Raw genomic sequence first — 24,913 nt, forward strand, 5'->3', positions numbered from 1 at the left:
CTGTGCTTCCTTAAGGAGTAAGGGCGAAACACCCATGAGTGTGTTGGCCTGGCAACCAGCACTCACTTGGTGCCGTCAGCATTCCCAGAAAACATAATCGATAACAACCTCGGAGATGCAACACAGAGCAACGAGGCCAGGATATGGAGGAAATATCTTTCATAACGTGTTGTTCCAACCACACCAGTAATTCAGGCTATAGGCCATGAGCACTGTTTGTTGAAGATGCCTTTTGAAAATGTCAGCAGCCGTTCTTCGGGGGCTGCTGTAGCCAGGATAGCTATTGCTACAGCAGGAAGAATATCCTGTCAAATACAAAACACATCCTGGGAGTTAAATTTTTGCTTTTGTCTCCCCTTTTTGTGGACAAAAATTTGCCCTTTGTCTGTTCACCTCTCCCCTTCCTCCCCGCCATCCACGTTTGACTGTCTGCTCTGATGGGGGCCGTAAATCCTGACTTTGCTGTTTCTGTGGGCTGAATCTCGACCCTCCAGCACTGGTGTTCGATAAGTGACTGGTAAGGAGTCGTGTCCAGAGGCCACATTCTAAATCACGGCATGTTGTGCCCGAGGCTTTTTCAAAGTATGGTAGGAGACAGCTTGTGCATTAATGAATTATGTAAAGTAGACAAGGCTTGTAAAAGCCAGGAGAAGAGGCAGACAGGTGTGAGGAGAGCTACCCCGGGTCACACAGGAGGGCTGCGGCAGAGCCATGGGCAGGCGGCATGGCCCCAGGCAGGGCTGTATTCTGTGCCTCTGTGGGCTCCTGCCCTCTGGGCTTGGCTCAGCCCTGCCGCTTGCAAAGAGGTGAAGGTGGAGTGCTTCAATGGCTCTTCCCTTTCGTGTCTGAAGGGAAGCCATCATGGTCTTCATGCCCAGGACAGCAGCACGAAGGACATGGAGGAGCACTGGGCAATATTTGGCAGTGGGCAGTGGTCTTTACGATTGCAGCTGGAAGGTGGTATCGCTGGGGGGGCTGGGCCAGCATATAATTTTCCATTCCAGTTTTGATCTGAGGGCAGGAAGATTTGAAGGAAGGTTCATTACCAAATAATAGAGCCTTGTTTTGCAGACACACAGCTGCTCTTGTTTCAGGCGAGCTGAAATAGAGAAGATGACTTTCTTCTCCAAAGTCACCTTGAAAGAGAAGCAGCAGGTTCTTAGCTGACAGCCCGGGCCATGCTGGTGGGCATCACCTGCCTTGTTTCCTGGCCCCTCGCCCTGTGTGCAGGCAATTATCAGCTCTCAGGGTCTCACACGCTGTGGAGCAGAAGAGCTTGGAGGTGCGGTCATTAATCATCTCACCCCCCATGCTTCTCAGATCCCTTCCTCCCCTTTTCCCATTATGGACGCTCACATGTGTGGCTTGGTTCACTTTCCAGCCCTGGCTAACCACGAGTTAGCCCAGTGCCAAGCACAGCTCCCCACCATCCCCAGTTACCTCCAATGGAGGCAGGTACTCCTGGCACCCAGACTGGACCTCTGCCCTTCCACAGGCAGCCGGGCGTGGGTTTCACCTTGGGCGGAGGGGAGGTAGGCACCATCCGATTCCTTACAGAAATGAGTCGCGCAAACAGGCTACTGCTCCTGCAAGGAGTGCAAGGCATTGCTGGCTTCTTTTTTCCACGTTGCCATGCCAACATGTCCCTGCGCGGAGTGAGATCTCTTTTTAAGCTCCGCCGAGAGAAAGTATGTAGCCTGGGAGCTTATTTAGCATTCAGGAGTGCACAGCCTCTCTGTGACGGCTCTGAGCCACAGCCAGGCTGTCTGACAAAGGAAGGGAGGATTTAATTTTTTTTCATTTTCCTCTAGCGTTTGCTTCTCAAGGTTAAGGGAGACAGGGTAGATGGGAAGAGAGGCTGGGAGTGCTTTGCGATGGGGACCTCACTCTGCTGTCCTCACAGAGGCACGGCTTTCATGGAAGTGAAAAGGAAATATTGCTTTGGGGTGTATTTACAGTGCGAAATACATGTGTGACATATATATATATATGTGCAAATTTCTTGGTTCGACTAACCCTGATGAGCTACTTTGTATTAAAATTGGAAAGCAAAGGCAATCTGGGCTTTAATTTGAGCAAGGAACTCAAAGGAAAGATTAGAAGGAAGCCAAACCCCTCGTCTTTGTCTTCCCTGCTGTTTTAGTCTGTGAGGTTACAATACAGAGAAGGAAATCATCTCTTCTCATGCTATATGGATATCCTGAGTAAAGACAGCAAAACCTAATGTGTACTGGTGTTTTGGTTTGGATTTTTCCGCTTTGTGGAGTCGCTACTGGTAGATTAACTGCTCACTTTAAATTAAATCCTTATAATGATCGTTAATACAGGTTTGCTTGCCTTTGCCAGCTGAAGGGATGGAAATCAGCAGGAAGTGGCCAGCATTAGCGGGCAGATGAGCACTGGTGATCCAGTGCCTGTCCGTACCAGCTGTGACAAGGTTGATGTGGAAATTCAAAGGCAAGACTCAAAGTGAGAGGGCTACGTGCTGGTGTTGACTCTGTCATTTGTTTCTTGGGAGATGCTGAGCAAAACATTTATGTTTTCCTGTGCTGTTTCACAGACTGATTGCATCGTGGAGTCAGTGGTGCTTGGAAAAGCCATTCTGAGGTGATGGTTTAGAAATGCCATCTTGGTTGGGTTTTTTTGGGTTTTGTTATTACTGAGGCATTCCTCTTGACATGCAAAAAGTGCAGGAAACTCAAGGCACCTCAGCTGTGTACATTAGACCATGTGAGTGAGCCCTTCTCCTGTGTGTGGAAAATACCTGGTCAAAACTTCAATACTTTAACTGCATGCAGTATATGGAAAAATAACTGTGAAATATCATTACCTCCAAGGCAGCAAAACCTGGTAGCTGCTTTCCAGAGAGTCATTTTCAGTCAGGACTGAGTAGATGGAATACTTCATGGAAATCAGTTTCACTTGGAGGCACTATGTACTTTGGGAGGGGAAAATAAACCCCAGGTATTTCACTTTTTTGTTCCTATTTTTTTTCTTAAGACTAATTCATAGTGATGTATGATCAGTTTGATACAGCTCCTGGCAACCCATATAGCCTATGGCAGTTATGATAAAACTAATTTACAGTCTGGTCCTCTGTCCATGCAGCCTGTGCATCTGGCAAGACAGAGACGTTAATGAAGAAGAGCAGCAGTATCAGCTGCCAGTGCTGCGTAGATGTGGCAGTCTTGCTGACGTACCCAAACTGTTTTCATCCATGGCCTTGCAGCAGATATGAGAGAAGGAAAAGGCTTCAGCGGCGACTATGCCTTTTTACCCCAAAACCAGGGTATGTGCCAAATCCAGGGTAGTGCAGCCTGCGCAGGGTGCTGGTGAGCTGTAAAGGGAACTAATCCTTAACTGTTCCTGTCCATGAGTTGCTTTCTTTTTCCTTTCACTGCCATCCTTTCGCACTACTTAAGAATATATTGTCCTTCTAAACAATTGCTCTGTCAGCTCTTCCTTCTTTTCCTCTCTTTTCTCATTTATGTTGCCTCTGCCTTTTTTTTTTTTCTTTCTCTTTCTCTCTACGCACTCCCAGCTTTATCACAGCCATCCAGTATAGCTCCTCTGTGACCTTGAATTCCCACAGCCGCTTCTCATTTTCTCAAGCCGCTGTACCTTTGAGAGCCTTTGGCTGCAGTGACCCAAACTCCTGTCTCAGCTCTCCCCACAGCACCCAGATAGTCCCCATCACTGTGGCCGCAGAAGCATGCGGGTGTTTAAGTGCCCAGAGAAGACAGGTCTGTGAGAAAAAGTGCAAGAGGTAGTTCAGAAGGTACACTGAGGGCTTTTACATGCAGCTCTTGCACCTTCCTTCTGCAAGAATAGGTGCACATTTCTCTTTTCAAATCACATTGTCTACTTAGAGGTGTGAGCCGGTAGTCTCCAAGGGTGGGCAGGCAGTGGACGGGAGCAGGCCATGTGAGTGATCAGGAATGAGTCCCAGTTAGAGGCAGTGACCCAGCAGAGACAAGATTCCCTTCCACTGAGGCAGTGCCAGAGAGAGGGGGGAGAGATGGCAGAACTGCTGAGCAGAGCTGAGAATCACTCTGAAAATCCACCCACGTCGTGACCTCTGCGGGACTTGGTTGATTTGTATGTGACATGGGACCTGTTCTGCTCCGCCTGTTTGTGGGAACACTCTCATGCGCTTGTCTGTAAGTACCCAACACCGTTCCTTGCAGTCAGCGGGAGAAGGACATCTTGGTACAGGCACAGGGCTGGGCTGGGCAGCATTGCTGGGAAGAGATTCGCCATGTGGCTGTTGCTGCATTGCAGAGGTAGCTGGTTGAGCAGGGCTGGACTGGTAGCGTGAGCCTCAGGGTGAGCAGGGCACGGGATTGCTGTGGTTTGTGTGTTACTGTATCCCCTGACGAGGTGAAACAAAGTTCTGTTGCATTAACAGAATGATCTTCAGTCCTTCTGAACCGGGCACAACTAGAAATCCCACACAATGAGTGCGCAGGTTAGTGTTAATTTTAAACTTGAATTCAGCAGAGTTCATATAGCATACTTTGAATTCTTTTTTTAAAAAGATCACAAGAAACACTGTAAGAAGTGTCTAAAATCGGCTCAAAAGGAGCTAGAAATGAACTTTAAGGGACATGTCACCTCCTGCTGTAGGTGGCTGAAGCTCCATTGGCTCCTGTGGGGGTTCTTAAAAGTCTGAGTACAAGTTAAGTTTTTAAACAAGTTCAAAACAAATATTGATTTAAAAGTGAGTTACTTGTTATGTATATTTACTCACACGCAAAGAATTAAGTATCTGGTTCTTTGTTTTGAAGCTGAAGTGGTTTCTTCTGCATGAGTCCTGAGGAGTTCATGTTTTAATGAGAGAGAGATAGCTGCTTCATACATGGAAAGTGATTTTTTTTAGCTGATAGCAAGTCCTAGGAAAGGCAGTGGGAGCTCACTGCATTGCCCTGGCTGATGGTCTCATGGTGTCTGCTTCAATATTGCACCTTAGCTGTAAATTGTGTTTGCCAAACGCATCAGACAAAACAGAACCGATTAGCTTTTCCCACCTCTGACTTGGCTGGGAAATGCTGACAGTAGTAAACATTTTGTTCCAGGCAGTAGACTTGAGAAGATATGACTTGGGAGATGCACAGGGAGCAAGTATTTGCAGTAATGAGGGCTCATTTTAAAAGCATTACTTTATTGTGTTGACATTTGTATGACTCCTTTTTTAACTGACTTCCATATTTCAAGGGGGCAGAGGTGTCGGGACTGATGCCTTGGTGTTTTGTTTTACAGCTGCTAGACAGTATGGCGGAGGCTGCTTCCTAATGAACGTGTGCTGGGGTGCTGGAGGAGGGGACTCGCTGGAGCTTTCTGAATTGCTCCTGGCTCCTCGCACGAATTCACTTTGGATTTTGCTACTTGTGTCCAACTCTTGCTGAAGGTGATCAGGAAAATGCTGCCAGGGCAGTAGAGCTGAAGTACAGGCAGAAGGTGTGGATGTGGTCTAAGGACAGGCAGCCCGAGCCCTGGGCCGCTGCTTCCCCAAAGGCTGCAGAGCAGCCGGGGGTGCACAGGAAAGCTGCCCTCCAGCCTCCAGTTTGTAGCAGAGCACAACCAGACTGGCGCAGCTCAGCTGCAGCCAGGGCACCCATTTTGCATCAGATTTACTCTGCTATAAATCAGATAGGTTAAGGGGCTGGATAATGATTCAGATTTACAATCTTGAGTTTAAGGAGAAGGTAGGAGTGGTTGTTGAATACCTGAAGTACCCCAAAACATGTAAGCCGTTTGCTGTGGGGCTATGCAGGGTGTAGAAGCTGCCGTGTGGGTATCCAGCTGTAGATCCCCTGCACGTGCTTTTCTCACATAGTCACTGCAATACATCTTTCCCCAAAGGTAGTCTGAATGTTCCTACCTGTAGGTTTCAATGCATTTAAACAATCAAAGCTCGCTCTTTCCCAAACACGAGCCTTTTCTGACCTGTTCAGTTGGTTAGCTGGTAAATCCTGGTGATTAAATTCATCTGTCACTATCCTCATTGATGCTACAGTAGCTTAAAGTCAACGAGTTTATTAGGGAAATAATACTTGTCAGGTGTGTTGTGGTTTCATGTCATTTAAAAGCTGATTTTACTATTATTTGCCTTCATACCTCCTGCCAATTACTGTTGATATAGCCAACATCCAGATCAAGGACCTACTTACAGCAAAATATTTACACTCACGAAAGCCATTTGAGAGCAAATATTTGAATTCTCTAAAGCTATGTTACTGCTTTTGACTTCAATTGCAAACAGTAATCTGTGGGCATTATTTGGGTTTTGTGTAACTTATTCATACTGCTTTGGTTGCTGCTGTCCATTTCTCTTTTAACCTGAGTGCAAAAGGCAGTATTTAGAGTTGGCATGATCCCAGTGATAAAGTCCAAGATGTGTCTTTTTTCCATCAGAAATGTGACTGGGTAAAGCCCAGGTCTTTTTTCCCCAGCTTTTCAGCAGTTGACTCAAACAAGTCTTCCAGCAGCTTTCAGGAGAGCAGAGCGTGAATCAGGACCTGTCCTTAGGGGACTGGCTAATGCCTCTAAACAAATTGAATAGCTATTTGATTTGTAGTCCTGCTGCACTCAGAATTGCAGTACCCGGGGGGGAAAAAATCCATAGGTCCTGTTTGCTTTTCACATCGTCAAAGACAGCAAATAGCCACTTTGTGTCTTTCCTTTCTACAGGAATATATTTGGGGTATTTTGCCTCACTAAGCAGCGCAGGTTGCTCTGTGCTTTTGTTGTTGACTCGATTCCACTGTGCCAACAATTAGTGCTGGTTACCTTGGAAACTGCTCTGCACCCCACTGAGGATTTTGACAGGCACATTTTGACTGAAATTGCTTTGTTTTCCCAATTCTGCAAGCACACATGTAGCTAATCCTTTTGCTGTGCTCTGCCTGTGCTCCTTCCCTAAAACAGAGCAAAATTAATGAAACATATTATTTTCTCCTTTCCATCTGTTTGCATCTTTCTTTATCACTGTTTTAGCCTCAGTGCTCCAGGAGCATTAATTACCTTTTGCTTTAACCGAGCTCACTGTTAATTTTCTTGGTAGGTGTCTGAGGGATGACACTGGGAATGCATGTGAAGTTTTGACACCATTTTCAGTCTCGTCCTCTCCGTCCCTCCTTCCTATCATCCCTTTCCTTTGGTTTTCTCCTGGAGCATTTGTTGTGCCATGCGGTTCCAGTACATTAAACTTTGTTTATGCCTTAACAAGCTCTGCTTTAAAGAGACCAGATGGCATCTTCCATGGCTACGGCAAACTCTAGAATCCTCTGCCACCGCGGTGGTATCAGAGCTGTTGCTGGAAAGAGCAAGGGGTGAGCTTGCTCCGTCTGGGAAAGAGCGTCTCAGTAAATTGTGGGGACATGAAATCCTTTTTCTTTTAGTAGGAGCTGTCCCTGTTGCTGTGAAATGGGTGCTCAGGTGGGAAGAAGTGATAGATAGGTGGGCTGAGCGAACTGGATGGATGGCAGTAATGAGACACAGGTGACTACAGTTGGGGAAGGAGGAGAAGAGCTGAGGAGACAAACTCTGATCTGACTGGGGCAACTCTGGCCTGAGAAATCACTGATGCTGTTGTGTGAGCTGATGAGCCGGCCCGTTCCCGGGGAAAGCTGGACCAGCCCCAGTTCCTCTGCTGGCAGGATCCCGGCAGCACCGCCGAGACACATACCTGCAAGGCGGGAAGATGCCACGAGCCCTGCCCATAGGAAGTTTCCTCCTGTCAAAAACAATCCTCATAATAATAATACAGCATTGCGTAGAGGGATAGGGGGAAGAGAGAAGAAGATAAAAGGTTGCTCCTGGATGAGGGCTGTCAGAGGCAAATATCTGAGCCTGGGCAGTTTCACCTAGGAAGTGGTGCTCAGCAAACTCAGCTCCTCAATGGACTGAGCCTGAGGTTATGGTAGGTTGGAAGAGGAAAAAGTGCCTAAGGCTGAAGCAAAACCATTAAACAGGGCACAAAGGAAACAGAACACAGACTCCACACAAACACTGTGGAGATGTGTCACAGATCTAATTTTGCTCTTGCCATTATAGTTGCTGATTATTTCTAACAGTTTTCTGGAAATATTTGGTGAAAGCTCAGACACCTTTTTTGAAGACTCTTGCCACCATCTTTACATCTGTCTCTGGGGCTGGTAAACCTGTCTGTTAAAAAACTTAATGGACTGGAAAGGTTTCCTGGGAAATTAAAGTACTGTAAGTAATGGATTCAGGTGCCAGTGGAGACATCTGCAGTCCATTGACAACTGCAGCAGCATCAATAAGAAATGAAGGGGGGCTTTGACACAACGTCTTGGCCTTCTGCAGGGTCTGATCCCAGATCTTTTTCTCTCTCAGGTGTCTGGAGCGAGTGCCTGGATGATGCCTATTGCAGTTTAAACATTGGTGCCAGAGCAAGCTGGGGTGAGGACTGGGCAGCTGTTGTGCCCTTGGATGTGCTTATGAGAGGGGCTGCAGCTTCTGGAGGCACCAGACCTTCTAAACCAGCCAAGAGGAAAGGCTGTGACTCCCCATACCCTTGGCAGCTGGTTCAGCATCTCCTGTGCATCCCAGTGCTCAGAAAGAGTTTGTGTCCCTGAGCTATCTGTGGGGCAGAGAGACTCCAGCTGTCCTGATTTGGCACGCTGGGGTTTGTCATGCCTTGTAGAAGAATCGGGCTGGCTTCCAAGACCAGGAGCAGAGAGCACTGACTGGTTTGAGCTTTAACTTTGGTTTAAATTAGCGTAGTGCCCAAGACAGGTACCTGCCCTCTCAGCAGGGCACAGTCCTCTGTTCGTGCCAGAGAGCAGCTGTGGCACTCGTAGCAACTGGGCAGACTTGACCTGACAGCCCCGTCGGAGCTTGGGCTGAAGTGACAACCTTTAAGGGAGCGGTGGAAGCGCCGGCCCTGGGTCTGTGAGCTCCTGGCCTCTTGGCTCAGCCTGCCTGTTGTCAGGGGGCTTTTGAAAGCTCGTGCTGAGGATCTTTTGCAATGTCTCCTCTCCGGTATGAGCATCACATTTGAGGACCACCTGTACTTTTGAGTACCACATTCCCTGAAATCAAACCAGGAGACTCAGTCTGTGTCCTGTACCGTGAGCAGCTGACACCTTGGTAAGAAGGAACAGCATTTTGCTCTCTGCAAAATGCAAAGGAGAGCCATGTTGCTGTTCTTCATTGTGCTGGAGTCTTATGTGAAACCAAGGTCCTTGTTGCCTTTAAGAAACATATATTTGGTATTACCTGTCATTTGTAGTGCCGTTTTTTGTGCACAAGGTAGAGCCAGAGAATATCTACCTGCTTAAAGAGAGGGAAAATAAATCTCTACAAGCAAAACAGCCTCTAATGAAGCCAAAACTTTTAGGCTGTAAATAATTTGTCTGGCATCCAGGCTGGCTAACTCTGCCTTTTCTTTTTTTGTTCTTTATCATTAGGCTTCCTTGAACTTTAACTGAACCATAAGGAAACGATGAAAAGTCTCAATAGCTGCCCTGTGAGGATTTGACTTACCCATTGGATCTGCTATTTATAGTGTCCATTAGTACAGAAATGTCTGTCCTTTTGCAGCAGTCATGTATAGCAAAAGCACTGCTCTTCTGGTGAGCTGCCTCTGCCTCCTGTGTCACCCAAAATATCCATCAACAGAGTGTTCAGAAGTGAGCATCTCTTGATTAAAAAACCCCAACCAAACACACACCCCCCCCAAAAAAAAACCCAGAGGCCATTTGTATTTTTATTTACTTATTTTGCATAGCCTGAAATGGAAATTTCCATTTTTTCAGGAGACAGCCTTTCACCCCGAGCCATCTCTCCCTGTGGAACATAATTTTGTCCCTAGCAAATTAAATCAGGAGAGAGCTGAGAGGGCAGAAACTGCAAGTATAAATTCTGTAACAAGGGAGACCATTTTACTAGGGATTTGTCCTACCTTGCTGGGAGGAGGCTTGCAGTGGCTTGGGTGATGGAGAGCAGGTGACTGAATGGGTTCCCTTTGGATATGCTCCAGACTACTAAAGCTGGTATACATTTGCATATTCTATATCTGAAAAAATAATTGGAGCCTTTTCTTAAAAATTTCATGTGAAAATAAGCTTAAAAATTTGATTCTCCTAACAGTCTTCCTAATTGAGTCTTGATTTGTTCATCTGAGCTGACTTGATGATGTTTCTTTTGTCAGTAGTGTTGTGATTAGTAGATTCATGGAAATTTTGACAGAAGGGTCATGGGTCATATCCTCCAGGCGTAAAGTGGCGGTGGTGGTGATCGGCATGGGGTCTTCGGGAGCCGAGGTACTCTGCAAAGCCCTGTGCCGTTCTGCATGCTCACCAAAGCTGTTGCGGCATTACTCCTTCCTGTTCTGAAAGAGCGGAATCTGAACAGGGATATACCAGGCACCAAAGGACACTTTATGTCCCACCCACGCAAGGTGCTGCAGCACTCTGGCCACATGGCACGGTGTGGGAGAGGGCACCCTGTGTCTGCAGGAAGAGGGTGGGCCAAGCCGCAAGTTTGTTCTCCCAGTTGTCTCTGATGTCGCTTGTGCTTTGCAGTCCGCGTGTGCCTCACAACACAGGGAATTGTCAGGACCTGTAGTGATTCCAAGGGACCTTTTGTGTCCAGTCCATTGCTCTGCAACAGCAGCACCCTGTGACAGTCTGGGAGGTATCTGTTCCATGTTTCGCACAAGAGGAAGGAACCAAGATGTGCTGAGAAGCGCGCCCAGCATCCAGCAGGCGTGGAAGCAGAAGAAATTCAAAATGCCCCAAAATGAGGTGCAGGCCCCTGAAAGACAGCTGGGAAGTTGATGGGCTTTAAGTCAATATCCCTGTTCTTTGGTCCGTAGGACTAGCCACATGCATGACTTGATTTATTGGGTTACGGTGCTCGATTCGATCTACTTAACAACAAAGTGGAGTTTCTTCTCATACTAGGGGCATGTCGTTGAATAGAGGGAGAGAGAACTAGAGCTGCCATACACAGTCTCCTGCTAACACACGCATCTATATCGTATGGAGTCCCTTTTGTAAATGTATCGAGCTCCATCTCAAAACCAGCTGAGTTGTTTACTGCTGTGTGGAAGACTGCCAGGACTTCACACCCCTGACAGTAGGAAAGTAGTATCTTCAGATTTCTAGTCTGAATTTATCTTTGGCGAGTTTATATTCATATATTCTTGGGCTAACAGTTTTTTAAATCAGCTTATTTTTTTCATTGCTTGGTAGTAGTTCTGCCATATTCATCCATCTACTCTTGTTATTGGATGCAGCCAATACAACTATTGCAGTCACTGCCCTCCTGGCGACCAGTCAGGAAGGAAGTGAATTGTAAGATATAAATACCAACAATTATGGATGTTCTTTGCCAGTGGGTGGGTTTTTTTAATATCTCATTACATAGTTTGTGCAAAAGAGAGATTAACGTAGCACTTTGTTTTTAGACAAACATGACTGAAAGTCAACTCTCATTTATGCTCTTTGGGAGAAAAAATAAGCTGTTCTAAAGGACAAACAAAAAGGAATAACTTTACATTAGAAGTACTAGGAATTCTGTAAGAGTACTAACTGTGGGAAGAAATCATCATTATTAATCTAATGGACAGCATCCCTTGTTAGGGTGGTTGCTGTAAAGTTACATGTAGGGCATCGATTTAAATATCCTCCCCATTCCCAGCCAGTCCTTGCCTGAAGGGCGCAGTAATGGGTGAGCAGAGAGCTTTTATTTCTGCCCTCGGGATGGTGATTAATGAGGACTCCGCGAATGTCTCCTGGCAGGAGCAGGGTATATTGCTGTCTGCCATGAGAAACCACTGTCTCCACATGAGGGGTGAAGCAGCACTGAAGTTCTTGCCCTGTTTGCAGGTGTGTGCCCAGCCGTGCCGCTGGTGGGCCCATGGCCGTGCAGCTCGTTGCCTTCCCTAGGGCTCAGCTCAGGTCGCGTCCTGGCACCCTGCCTTTGAAACAACTCTCAGCCAGCACTCAAACAGCTGGAGCCTGAAGGGGTTTATTTCCACTGAGTTTGGCTATGAGGTGGAGGAAATGTTGATTAATGAGTAAGGGAGGGTGGGCTAATACACAGATAAGAAAATGAGACTCTTTTTCTCTGGATTCTTTTGTGGATGGTTCTGCTGGACCAACCTTTAAGTCCTTGATTTGCTAGATCAAAGGTGCCTGAATGGCCCTTGAGGCAGGAAATCTCTCTGGTTACTTCCACATGCAGTTGTGTGCCTGATGACATTTCACTGCACCTTTGAGTGGGTCTGGAGCCGAGATGAGATACAATTTCTCAGTTTTGGAAGTATTTACTCCCCTGAGTGGTCCCCACCGCCATCCCTCTGCTCAGCAGAGCACCTGGTTCCTCAGCCCCTCTCAGGCATGCCACACGTTGAGGGTGGTGGGGAAGAGCGAAGCGTGGGTCCTGTGGCACCCGGGTCTGTCAAGCACGCAATGCCTCAGCTGGCTCTGCACAAGTCCCCTTCCCTGCGCCCAGCACAGCAAGAGCAAGCCACCAGGAGCTAAGCTTGGGGCTGAGACAAGGGCCTGAGAGCCCATCCCACCAAACAAATGTTACCCTCTGCATGGTATTCAGACCTACTGTTTAAATAAAGCTTCGTGTTGTCAGTCTTAAAGGGGTGAGGAGGACAAAGTATACATTTTAATCATACAAAAGTGTTATTTGGCCCTTCTTTTTCAAGTTCCTCATCAGCATAGATGCCTGTCTGGGAAGTGCCTTTAATGCATACTAACTGTGTGCTGATGAGAAGGAAATATCATCCAAAGTGCCTGTAAGAATGCAGCTAACTCCATATATTAAAAAGTCAAGAAATCCCGATTACTCAGCTGGCCATTCTACCCCTGTTTGCAAAACGGTACCTGCAGAAAGAAATTTCTAGACATTTAATAAACGATCACCTTAAATTTTGCAGTTGCTGCACATTGTCCCTAGCAGAAAAGGGCATTTTAATAATGATACTTTGTGCATCTTACTGTAAAGGCTGGGGTCCTGTTTTTTGTAGATGCTCAGCATTTTCCACTGAGATCTTTGGGATATATGGTCCTATTTTATTTTTACAGATTTGCTTCTATTTCAGGAAAAAAGTTTACCTTTTAAAAATGGATTAAGTCAGCCTCCATTTTTTATTGTTTAAGCTAATCCTTATAATTTTAGAACATTGTTCTCATTAGCATACTTTTCTTTGTTTTTTCTGACTTTGCTGATGCCACAGAAGAAGTGTCTGCGAGGATAGTACAAGTAGTAACAGCTGAAGCTGTAGCAGTGCTGAAAGGCGAACAGGAAAAAGAAGCCCAGCACAAAGATCAGCCTGGACCACTACCTTTAGGTAAAATGAGACAAAGAATGTTCAAAGTATCCTTGTGTCTGCAAATGTGAGATGTATCTTTATTACTAAAACCAATTACAGCTGCATATTCACATAGGTTATGGTCATGGGTAAACTGCAGGACCCCTGGATAAATCCTGGAACCACGTAACAATAGCGGTATGTTTGTTGCCCCAGCTCTTCACGGCCCTGTGACTGTCTCATTCACTGTTTGCTCTCACAGCAGTTCTCCACCTGGTTCCTGACTCCTGTGTGGTGCAGCTGTGAATGTAATTGGTGGTAGTGGTTTTGTTGTGTTTGGTGGGACCCAGCAGCACTAGGAGCCCCTTTGTTCAGCCATGTACAACATGAGAAAAAAAGATTAATGTCTGAAGAGGCAAAGAGTAGAGGAGAGGCATATAAAAAGCAAGTGAGGCTTTGCTGGTTGGGTGGTAGCTACTCAGAAAGATGGAGGAGGAGCACCTCGATAGGAAGCAGAGAGGAATGGGGCACACCGGGTGAGGGTGGGAGAGGGGTTAGTAGCTGGGCAAGGTGAGGGGAGATTGTGGGAGAGGAAGTTACATGTGGTAGAAGCAAATGCCAGTGGTCCAGACTGGGAATGGGACCACTGGCACTGGTTTGTGCCATGCCCCCATCCTCCTGCTGGCTCCTTTGTGAAATGTCTCTCTGAAATACAAGTATATATATGTGTGTGTGTATATATATATATAAAAAAAAGAAGTAAATATACAGCCATTTGTACCTAAAGTGCTTCTTCCCTGCCAGGAACCTTCCACAGTAGCTCAAAACATGTACATCAAAGGCCAGAGAAAGGCCATACTCTGTCCTGAGGTAGGGCAAGTCTTGCAAGCCTGCCCCAGGATAAGTTCTGCTGAGTGCACGTACATTGTGATCCCATCAAAATAATGCCTTTGGTGTTTTCCCCACAGACACTCTGCTTGGAGTGTGGCTGGACCCTGCTTAGGAATGAATTAAGGTCAAAGAGTAACTTAGAATATTTGTTGGAAATTTGGTTCCCAAGGTCTTTTGCTTCATTAAACTAATTTTGAACTGCAGCAGGAAGATATGTTGCCTGGTAATTCCCTTCTTTACAGAGACTCAATTTTACATGGAAGGCCCCAGTTCTGCAACACGCTTCATACATACTTAAGCACAGGTTGCTTCACTGTGGCCTGGGTGAAGCAAGATGGATATTGAGTTCCATCTAGTTAGATAAGACATTTTAAAAATATGAGAGAAGTATGTCTTCAGTTAGCAGCTGTTGGTGTTACAGTTCCTGTTGTCAGTGACTGTTAAATAGGTGCATGTAGACTTGCATTGTGATGAAGATATAAATACTCTGTCCCTGGAGTATTAAGGGACAGAGTATTTATATTAAGTATTATACATCTTAAGGACAAGGGTCTCTTCCAAACCACACTGAAATCAATGTAAGGAGGCCTGATAAATTCTGCTGGGGCTTTGAAACTGGCCTTTTTATGCTTGGGAAGAAGCCTTGAATCAGAAACTGAGATCTGCCTGTTGAGAGCTGCCATTTATAAGACACATCTGTTAAAACGGATTTGTAACTTTAAAAAAACAAAAAACAAAAAACAAACAAAAAGTTGGTTAAGCCTCAGTAGTGGATTTGTTTTTAAAGGAAAAAAATCTTCAGTTATTGGTATGAAATCAGATGCAGAGGTTATGCTGAGTTTCGTTTGTTCAGGATTTCATCATATGTGAATTGAAATAATTGAAAAAACATCATCTGGTTTCAGCATCTAGTCTTGTGACTGGGAATGAATCTACAACCTACTCTAAGTGCATCTAAGATTTCACTGCGCCTTGCTCTTTTGTATTTAGACAAGCAATATTTGCATGTATTCTGTGATTTAACCTTGAACTCAGCAGAAGAAAAAAAAAGTGTGCAGAATGGTTTTTGTTCATGTACTTAAGGTAAATTGAAGAGATTGGATGCCAGTTTCAGATAATCAGCGTGAATTTATAAAATCTCTCATGCTCAGATGCTTTATTGTTGCCTTGGGTAACTGAAGGTTTTCTAAGTGGCAATACTGATTTAAAGGTCATTTCATACTTTGTTTTTGTATTGCACTCTATGAACAGAATTTTGAAAATAATTCATACCATCTGAAAAAAAAACCCACCTTTTATTATAACTTTAAAAATCCATGTACTCTGAAAGGGTCTATCTGAAAATCTGCTAAGCACAAGTCCCCATCGAATAATTCTCTCAGCTAGGCAGAACAGGCTGACTGGAGCTTGTATCAAGCATCTGTCTCTCTGGAATTAATTGCTCTATCTCATTTTCACTGTTTGATTTCTAGCAGTCGAAGAGTCAGCCAACCTGCCTCCTTCCCCACCTCCGTCACCAGCTTCCGAGCAGACTGGAGCTCTGGAGGAAGGTAAGGGTCTCCTGGACATTGCAGTGCACAGCTGTCAGTGGAGGGATGAGACATGAATCTAAAGGATGGGGGAATCAGAAAATGGAGATACTTTCTGCACCTTCATATGAAAAGGCATTCCCCAGCAATAACTCCCCATCTGCAAACCAGCTGCAATGTATGGATGAGGTAGACACATATGCACAGAGGTAACTGACAGGATATGTTAAATACATCCATACTAAAGAAAAAAAGATGGTGATGCTCACCTTTTTATCTGTTATATGCAATATGACCCAAGATGTCTGCTGTCCCAGTGTGGTCACCAAAACTATGATTCAATTACGGGTCGTCTTTCTTTTCTTAGGATTTGTTTGGCTGCTTTTAAAATTACCATTAGCTTTGGTTTTGGCATCTTAAATGCATGAAAGCAAGGAGATTCAGAGTTGGATCATTTCTTTAGTCTTTGGCCTGTAATTCACACTTCAATGCCTATGTGTATTGGGGGGTCTGTATACAGAGCACAGGAGTCAAATTCTAGTCTCACAAAGCAAATTTCCACTCTGTTCTGCACAATGCATGTTCAATTTCAGTAGCCCATGATCACTACGTTTTCCTCCTGCTAAAATCCCCTTCAGCAAAGAACTTAAGTGTTGGCTTAATTTTAAGCAGAGGCCTAAATCCCAGTGAAGTTGTCACAATAGTAAGCTTGTGCGTCAGTGCTTTCTTCAACAGAAGACGACTGCTGCATCAAGGCCATCAGTATAGGGAGACAGCAATACGTTAAAACTGAGCCATACCATGAGGATATGTGGGTAGGATTTGGGTTCAGAATCTCCAGGGTTCTGTCAGTTGAACTCTGCCATGTCAGTAGCGTTTTTGTGTGTCCATTTATTTCCTTCTTGGATTTCCTTTTAGCATTTTTTCTTTCTTTTTGTTAAATAAGTGCATGAAAATAATTTCTTGTCATCTGCTGAACAAACTTTGTTGGTATTTTAACACAGAGCTTCTCTTAATTTTGCAAGTGGATGGTTCCTATTTCATGTGCTAACATAGTCTGACTCTCAGTTTATCAGGACACTGCAATTAGGCATGTCCCATCCTGCTGTAATTTTTGAGATAATGCAATTACAGGCTGTGTTAACAACAACATTTGTCAGTCCAGTGTACTGGAAATACCTACCGGATGCAGTTAGCAACTAATAGAAAAAAAATTTCTTGATTGTTGTTGTTTTTTTAAAAACATCTGCACATTGTTTACAAGAATAGTACAACAGTTCCTAGACTCATCACCCAGACATAATGGCATTCAAAACTACTAACTGAAAAGGAAGCTAGTAGGGCATTAGCAAAGGCTTTCAGAATTGTTACCAGGGTTTTACCACTATTTTTTAATATATAGTTCACTTCAGTAATTCCGTGTATGCTTTGTGATTTTTCATATCACAATATAAGAGCTTGTTCTTCTGCTTCAGGCCAGTGTCAAGGTTCTTACATCATACATCCTTAGCTGAGGATTAGCTTTGCATACTGTTTCTATCAGCAGTGTTATTTACATGTATTTTAGGTTTTTATAAAGTACTCGTATTGATTAATTGACAGGAGGTTGTAGATTGCTCCCAAAGCAAATGGAAACCATTTCGCTAGTTGTGTTAACACAAGAAGGTGGCAAAACACTGTACAACTCGAGGTTATTATGAACTACCAGACTCTGCTGTTCCCAGCTGTGCATATGACTCGGCAAGTCACTTAACATCATTATTTTTCTCTTTCCTTGCATGTAGAATCGAGTTAATATAATAGCACTTACTTACCTACCCGCAGGGGTGGTTGCAAGGACTGAAAGGGCAGTGTTCGGGAGACATTTTGATGATTTACACAATTCCACCATTTTTAAACACATTCAAATAATTTCCTTTAACGTTAGTGAAAAGAGACTTTCCATGACAAGATTTTGATTCAACTCTTCATTTTTAGAGCAGATGGCCTGTATAAATCCTAAAAATGTAGGTTTGTAAGGGACGTGTGGACAGAAATGATGTGCTGAGTCATTAATGGACTCCGTTGGAAGCTTCTTGTTTATGTCCATCTCTGAAACTGGAACTCACAGTAGAATTGGTTGACGAACAGAAGGAACTTCTTGAAAAAAAATTCACCAGAAGTATATTATGTTGTTTTTTTCCAAAATATCAGTGTTGTCAATTCAGTTAGTTAATGGTAGTGAAAATCTTGTGTTCTGCTCTGTGTTAGAAGATGTGGTCCTTATTTTCTGTGGGTAAGTTGAGCTTTTGCTGACATGAGTGAGCCAGACCTGTCATTTTTATTCAGGCAAAGCTCCCATTCAGAAGAGTTTGCCTCAGTAGGGTTTGACCTAATTTTACTGTACTTGTTTAAACCTTCAGTTCCCTATACCATCTGGCTATCCATCCTCATGCACCTTTACATTGTCTGTCTTTCTGCTCAGTAGAATATGAATTTAACCCAATTCTACAGTTGTTGAACAACAAAAGTGAGCGCTTGGTGTGTGTATCTACCTCAGACCTCCTTTTTTTCCCCTTCTCTTAGAACATTTTCCTAATGCACTTGTCAGCGTGTGTTGCATTGCTCTGAATCCAAGAGAGACTTCCTTCAGTCATAGTAGGAAGGAAATCACTGCTGTAGACATGACAAAGGTGGATGTGGCCAGCCATGCAGCAAACGCAAATTAAAAAAAAAAAAGTAGAAAAGACAGAGAGGTTTGTGGGTCAAGTGTATTTCATGAAGGAAGGGAGTCAGTGGATGTGGGTTTTTCTTTCACTTGGCCGCAGAAAAACATTCAAATGAGCCTGTCCCCTTTTACTGCTGCAGAAGGTAAGATAACTAATTTGCCTTATTGAAATGATTTCATTTATTTCAACTATAGTAACATAATTTTGCTCAGGAAATTAAACTTTCCCTAGCACCATCTAATCCTTTTATCAGTTGGATCTGGTTATGCAGGGCTGATGTGTGATAGTCTCTTGCCAACTTGGCATTTCTTTTGTGCTCTGCACCTTTTGACAATGGTCAACAATGTGTTCAGGTAAAAATTTTTCTAAATGTTACAAGATAGAAGGATGCCTTTGATGCACTGTCTTCCATTTCGAAATAGGCATTTCAGATTAGGCTTTATATATCAAATAACAATATTTTGCAAACTGAAAGGAACCAAGTGTCCTATAAAAATGGATCTGTTTACAGTGAAAATTACTTCTTGAAAGGCATTTTCAAAAGATACCTGGAAGCTAAAGCAGAATTAGCCTTTGTGAGAAGTGATTTTAATCTTGGACTTTAGAATACGTTGGGGGTTTTTCCCACACTTTAAACTGAAAAAGAACTGTTGGAAGGGACTAAAATAACAAAGGAAGGATTTTTCTTGTTGCTGAAATAAAAGCATATCCTCCTTTAAAGACATCATTATCCTGTTAATTAAATTATCTGCAGTAATTTTGAAAATATCTTTATTAAAACTGATAAATAATGTAAATCTGTAATAGCCACAGACATAACAGCCCCAAACAATACTAGTATCTCATTGCACTCCTAATGATTGTGGGCCATCACAATAATATGTATTAAGCAGTTTTACTATTGTCAGTTCCTGTAGTTTTAAGGAGCAGAGGCAGGGCCTGTATTTTCTTGCCTACAATCCATTCAGAGCCTATAAAGAAGGAATTTTTAGCCTTGTTTGTGTCAGTATAGAGAAGTCCTGGGTTTTCACATTGACTCTTGTTGATGCATTTTACTTCTGAAGGGCCCCTGGATAAATATGACTCACAGCTGGAAGGAGAACCTCCCGTTTTGCTCATCCTCCTTATCTGTGTTCTGCTTCTGACCATATCAACCTTCTAGTCTTTTCTCCACAATGTCCCAGTTCCAGCAGAAGAGGTGGCAAGTGCGTCAACCCTTCCCACTCTTCTCCACAGTAATACGTGGACTGGTGTGAGGGCACCCTGCCAAGAAGCAGGAGTTGTAGTTTTGAATCTTCTCAGGTTTAGAAGGGAGTTGATTCCTGGTGTCTCACATCCCGAGACATGACCTCACCCCCTCTAACTAGCCTTTTGCAAACCGTGAGCCCCCTCACATTTGTCACTGAATTTTGTAGAAGCTTCTATGGAGAAGAAATCCACAGGTTCTGCATTGCAAGTGGATCAAGATGGTTCCTTGCTACCTTGCTGCCGGCTCTTAAATACTAAGGAACGGTGGGAAGCTCAGGATCAGCCCTGTGTTTAGCATTTCCTATTGCAGTGCCCTGCAGAGCTTCCTGCTTGGCAGAGGCAGGTTGCCGGCTTATCTTTCCACACCTACCTCTTTTAAGCACGCATAAACACCTGAATCTGGGATTTGGATTCCACTACAAGAGCAAAACAGCTGAACTGTCAGCGGTTCAGGTTCAGGCGCTCTTTGTGTCCTGAAAAAAATTTTGAGAACGGTTCTCTTAAACTAATTTGCATGGGTGGTATTTGCGCATGTGCATAGGTGCACATAGCCTGCCTTCAGTCCTGGCCAGCCTCAGGGCTGTCGCAGAATCTTAAACATGGATAATCTTTCTTTTGCAGCACAATGATGCATATTGGAGCTACTGAGAGAGATTGCTGTGAGCAGCTTTATGTGGCCTGTATCAGGAAAAAGATAGCTAGCTCTTTGGAGAAGGGGGTTTTTTGGTTGTTTAAATGTTGTTTATTTATAGGGGGGAAAAAAAGCAAGTGGGGAATTTTGAAATAAATACAATGAAAAATAAACCCACCATTGACCAAAGTGTAAGCTGGTTTGCTTTTTAATTAAAGGACTTTTTAAAATTTAGACTTTCAAGTACTTCACCCAATGACTATGAGGGATACAACTGTGTTGGGATACTTCAGAGGTTTTTAATACAGCCAGTCAGCTGTACTACATATATGATTATCAGTGCAAGTTGTGAGATGTGGTTTGTGTACAATATGTATTCCTCTAAATAATAAGTGTATAGTTTTGAAATTCACTTATTCCAACGGTCGGTTTTGGATGTTCACAAACACTGCAGGGAACGCCACATACATGGCGTGTTAAATGTGTTAAAATGCACAGCTGCCTCATTCCCCCATCCTGCGTTAACCTGTAGCCTGTCTGATTGCATCCACTCTGCAGCATGACATAGTGGCTAGTGTTGTTAGTGCATGTGTCCATCCTGTCTTTGCCTTTTCTTTGTCTGTCTGTCCTGCAGTTTTTGTCTGTGTGTGTCTATTTGTAGATGAAGGGGCAGAGGATAAGGTGGGACCGCTACACCACTGCCCAGTCTGTGGGCCTGCTGCCGGCAGGGAGTGGCGTAAACACCTGGCCCCCTCCATTTCAGTGTCTGTGCCTGATGATGAGCCCTACAATTCGGATGAGGAGTACTATGAACACCCTTTGTTCAGCTCGGAGTGGACTGGCTCTAGTACACGTCCCAGTGCCACAGTGAAGAGCACAGAGGTCTTGTTGGGCCATGATGAAGGTGAACTGAGCATGGTCCCATTTTGTTCCTCTTCCCCTCTACCCACCTGCCATCCATTCCATTGTATATGTGCCTGGGATTGGTGCTTTCTGGGGAGGGAAACCTAGTTGTGTTTTCTCCCCACATGGAAGTGACGCCCCTCCAGAGTCTCTTCGTCTCAAAGTGAAACTGCAGGATGAGCAATGAATGCAACTGTGGGGTCAGTGAAGCCATGGTTCCTGCTTAAATCAGGGCTCTTGATCTACTGGCCTGGTTTGTAGCAGAAGCAAAAGGAGCAGCTAGTTAAAAGAAGCGTAAGCTAATTTGCTCTTTGTGCCAGGAAATCACTGCCAAGAACAGTGTGCAAAATAGGCCAAAAGGTTGTTACTGGAGGTAAGTCAGTTGTTAATACAGTGGGGCAAAAAAACATGTCTATACCAAAGATAGCAGTGGGGAGGCTTTAATTCAACAGCAGGCGAAGGAAATCAATTTTTACCCCAGTACACACAGGTGACTTCAGGCAGTATTGGGTCATGTTTGATCTCCAGTTGTTTTGTGGATACACCCAGTTAACGTTGTGTCATCTGAGTGCAAACAAGGAGAAAAAAAAGTTTATTGTGTTTCTGTACCCCCTTTTTTTTATGGCCTGAGCACATCAGTATTATTTATCAGTGGGGGTTACATAAAATCGAGATGCCTTTTGAGGAATCAAGGGAGAATCTGTTTCAGTGACTAACAGGAATGCTGACTTCTCCAAGGCAAAATAGATCCTGTTTCATCTCGCAGCATTTGACTAACTTGATCTTGGGACACAGGAGCTGAAGTTAAAAATGGTACTGAATCCTCTAAAGGTTCGTGTTTCAGGAGTATGGAGGTGTATACCTGAAATTGCTCACTGGGTCATTTCAAAAAAAAAAAAAACAGAGTTGTTCAGAATTAACAGGATAATATAGCCTAATACTGCAACAGCAAAAGAAAGAGATCACTGCTAATACCTGAAGATTGTTAATGTCAGCATGTCTGCCTGAAGCTAGGGGAGACAGAAAATCGCAGGAGTAGCCTTACTATAGCTGGGTGCCTGTAGCTGTACTTAACAGCACTCCTGGATTGGTTAGTTCATGGGCAGCTTCATTTTCAGTCGTATGCATCTACTTCTGGTGAAAGTGTAAGAGCTCAGAACATCGATGAGGAAAAAAAAAGGGAAATAAGCTGGGTCATCAGTGAAAAGATAGGCATTATGAAAGAGCCCTCCTCACTTGCTGCCTGTAAGCAAGCAGTCTGTTTGGCATAAAAGTCTGCTGCACAAAGGGAGTCAGTAGGATTCGTTCATTAAGTCAGGGATAACTTTCTACTTTGGTGAGTAATTAGTTTTAATCATGTGGCATGGTGTGAAGTGTCTTAGGAAATGGATACGTATAGCTGAAAGTGCTCAGAGTAAAATGAGAAGCTTTCCTTATAATTTTTTGATGGAAAGGGATGCACGTACAAAACTACGTAAAAGCAAACCAAGTGATTCCAGTCAGGGCCTTTTGTAGCTGGACACCTGCTGTTCTGCCAGGCTGCTTTTGCAGTCTGCCCAGGTGTAAATATCCCTGTAACACTCAGACATTTGTCCAGACATTCTGATTCTGAATCTTCTGGCTTCTGTTCATTTAAGATATAGTATCTAACCTTAATTGCATTTTTATATGTTATTAGTGATGTGTTGTACTTTACATAGTGATATTTTCTCAGCCTCAAATAGAGTTTGTGTTCCTTAAATCACTTTTTAAAGGCCATAACTGAAGTGGATGTTTGATTGTTTGGTTTTAACCGGGCCAATCTCAGGAGAAAAATCAAGCCCTTGTAAAGAGGTTTTACTTTAATACCAAGAGGCTGGATACAGCCACTTCCAGATTTGAATCCACTTTGTTCCAAGTCTGATTCAGCAAAGTCTTAAGTGTGAGACACACTTTAAACCCAGGGAGATCATCAGGTTGACTGCAGCATGGTTGCTGGTCAGCTGCTTAAGTATGTTGCTGAATCAAAGGTTTCACACTTAATCCTGACTTCTTATCAGCAGGGATACTAATAGAGCACAGGAATGTTCTGTCTGAGTAGCAATTACAGGAGTACGGTCCAGAATGGAGACTCTGCTAATCATTCTTCTGCCATGGCATGAGTAAAGGCAGCTCTTGATACTGCTGTACTGATCCTAACAGCCCATAGGCTGAGTGATGTATTTTAGAAATTCAGCTGAACAGATAGTTACATGGCACTCATTGGTTTCTTTGGCTTAATTGGTGGCGAGGAGCCTGAGGGTTAGTGGGGAAACAGAAAAGAAAATGAGGAGTCCTGGTGTTAAATCTGTGGTTTTCACATACAGAGTTCAGATGTCAGGCAGCCTAAGGGACAAACTGTTTATAAACCCACTCAGTGTAGGAATCTTGTCTGAATTATAATGAAACCATTAGTTATCAGCTATGCACAAGGCTTATTAAGACTATGGAAGTGGCTCAATATTTTGCCAAGTCCAGGATCCATGTGATAGATTGACTTGCTGGAATTTAGCAGTCAGTATTGCCAAGGTCAGTGGAAAGAAATTAATGCCTCATACCTTCCTCCACCTCAATTGAATGTCTTGAACTGGATTAAATGGCACATTTATCAGAAAAATATCAGTGTACTTTGAGCTCATTGATGCACTGGTGTTGTCAGGGCCATCCATCATTCAATACCATCTCCATTTGCAGTGTATATTTGACCCACAGTCATCTTGAGGAGAGGTATAACTGTTGAAACACTTTCAGCTCTATCTTACAGGATAAACATGCTTCTCTAGGGGGGGACAGGTTTTTTGTTTCAGTTTGTTTTTTTCCCTAAGGAAAATATGGTTCCACAGTGGCTAAAATGGGCTGGATACTAGCAGTCCATTGACACGCTTAAATCTAAAATGTTCAGAGCTGAAAGTGTTATGCAAAAGCAGTCCTGTTGAGCTGTGTGCTTGGTGTTTACTGTTGGTGTTGATGTTGCCTCCTTTCTCCATCCACAAGAAGAAGAACCAGTAGAGAGTCCGATGGCTGTGGAAGAGAAACCTGCTGCTCTTCCTGGGAAGCAACTGGGGAAAGAGCACGGGCCCACTGAGCCTTCGGACCAGGCCAAGGGCCTCTGTGAGGGTCAGTTGGATTTGGGTTTGGAGGCCAAAGTGTGTCGTGAAGACAAAGTGCCAAGCGTGGCATCCAGCAGGGAGAGTGTAACTGATGTGGCAGAAACACCCCTGCGAGACACATCCCCTTCCTCGGCCAAGGACGGTGTGTCCTCCTTAGCTTTGCATGTGGTTGCTGCTGGTGAATCCTTCTCCAGCTTTCTCCAGTGCTTTCTAAGGCTGCTTCGTTTCCTGTCCTTCCCATTTATTAGTATGACTGCTCTTGTTATTATGCTTGAAGAGTGTGTAGCAGATAATATGATTGCATAGGTGCTGTATGGCAACATAGTTTCCCACCACTGCGGCTGATTCCTGATTTTTTACTTTGCCATGATAAAATATGCTTTGCAGCTAAGCTGATTCCTCTGCGTAAGCCTTTTTCCCTCATCTCAGATGTGTTTGCCAGTCACATTGCTAATCTATGTATATTTTTTTCTTTTTGGTGCAGAGATTCATCTGCTTTTCTTTCAAAAAGTAGATTTATTGACTTTATGACGTAAAGAGGCTTAAACTGTAGAAATGTTTTCTTTTGCAGTGTGCAG

At 44.0% G+C, this 24,913-nt stretch overlaps 1 protein-coding gene across 3 annotated transcripts in view; it reads left to right on the forward strand.

Annotated features, from left to right (window-relative positions):
- Positions 1 to 24,913, forward strand: part of MAP2 (microtubule associated protein 2) — a 186,720-nt gene that overhangs the window by 126,530 nt on the left and 35,277 nt on the right. For all 3 annotated transcript variants that reach the window (XM_068407184.1, XM_068407182.1, XM_068407183.1), the window contains exons 5-6: positions 13,223 to 13,336; positions 15,661 to 15,738. In XM_068407184.1, coding sequence (XP_068263285.1) covers positions 13,223 to 13,336; positions 15,661 to 15,738 — 192 coding nt within the window. The remainder of the gene's footprint in view (positions 1 to 13,222; positions 13,337 to 15,660; positions 15,739 to 24,913) is intronic.

Source organism: Nyctibius grandis, chromosome 9, assembly GCF_013368605.1.
Source record: "Nyctibius grandis isolate bNycGra1 chromosome 9, bNycGra1.pri, whole genome shotgun sequence".
NCBI classification, from domain to species: Eukaryota; Metazoa; Chordata; class Aves; order Nyctibiiformes; family Nyctibiidae; genus Nyctibius; species Nyctibius grandis.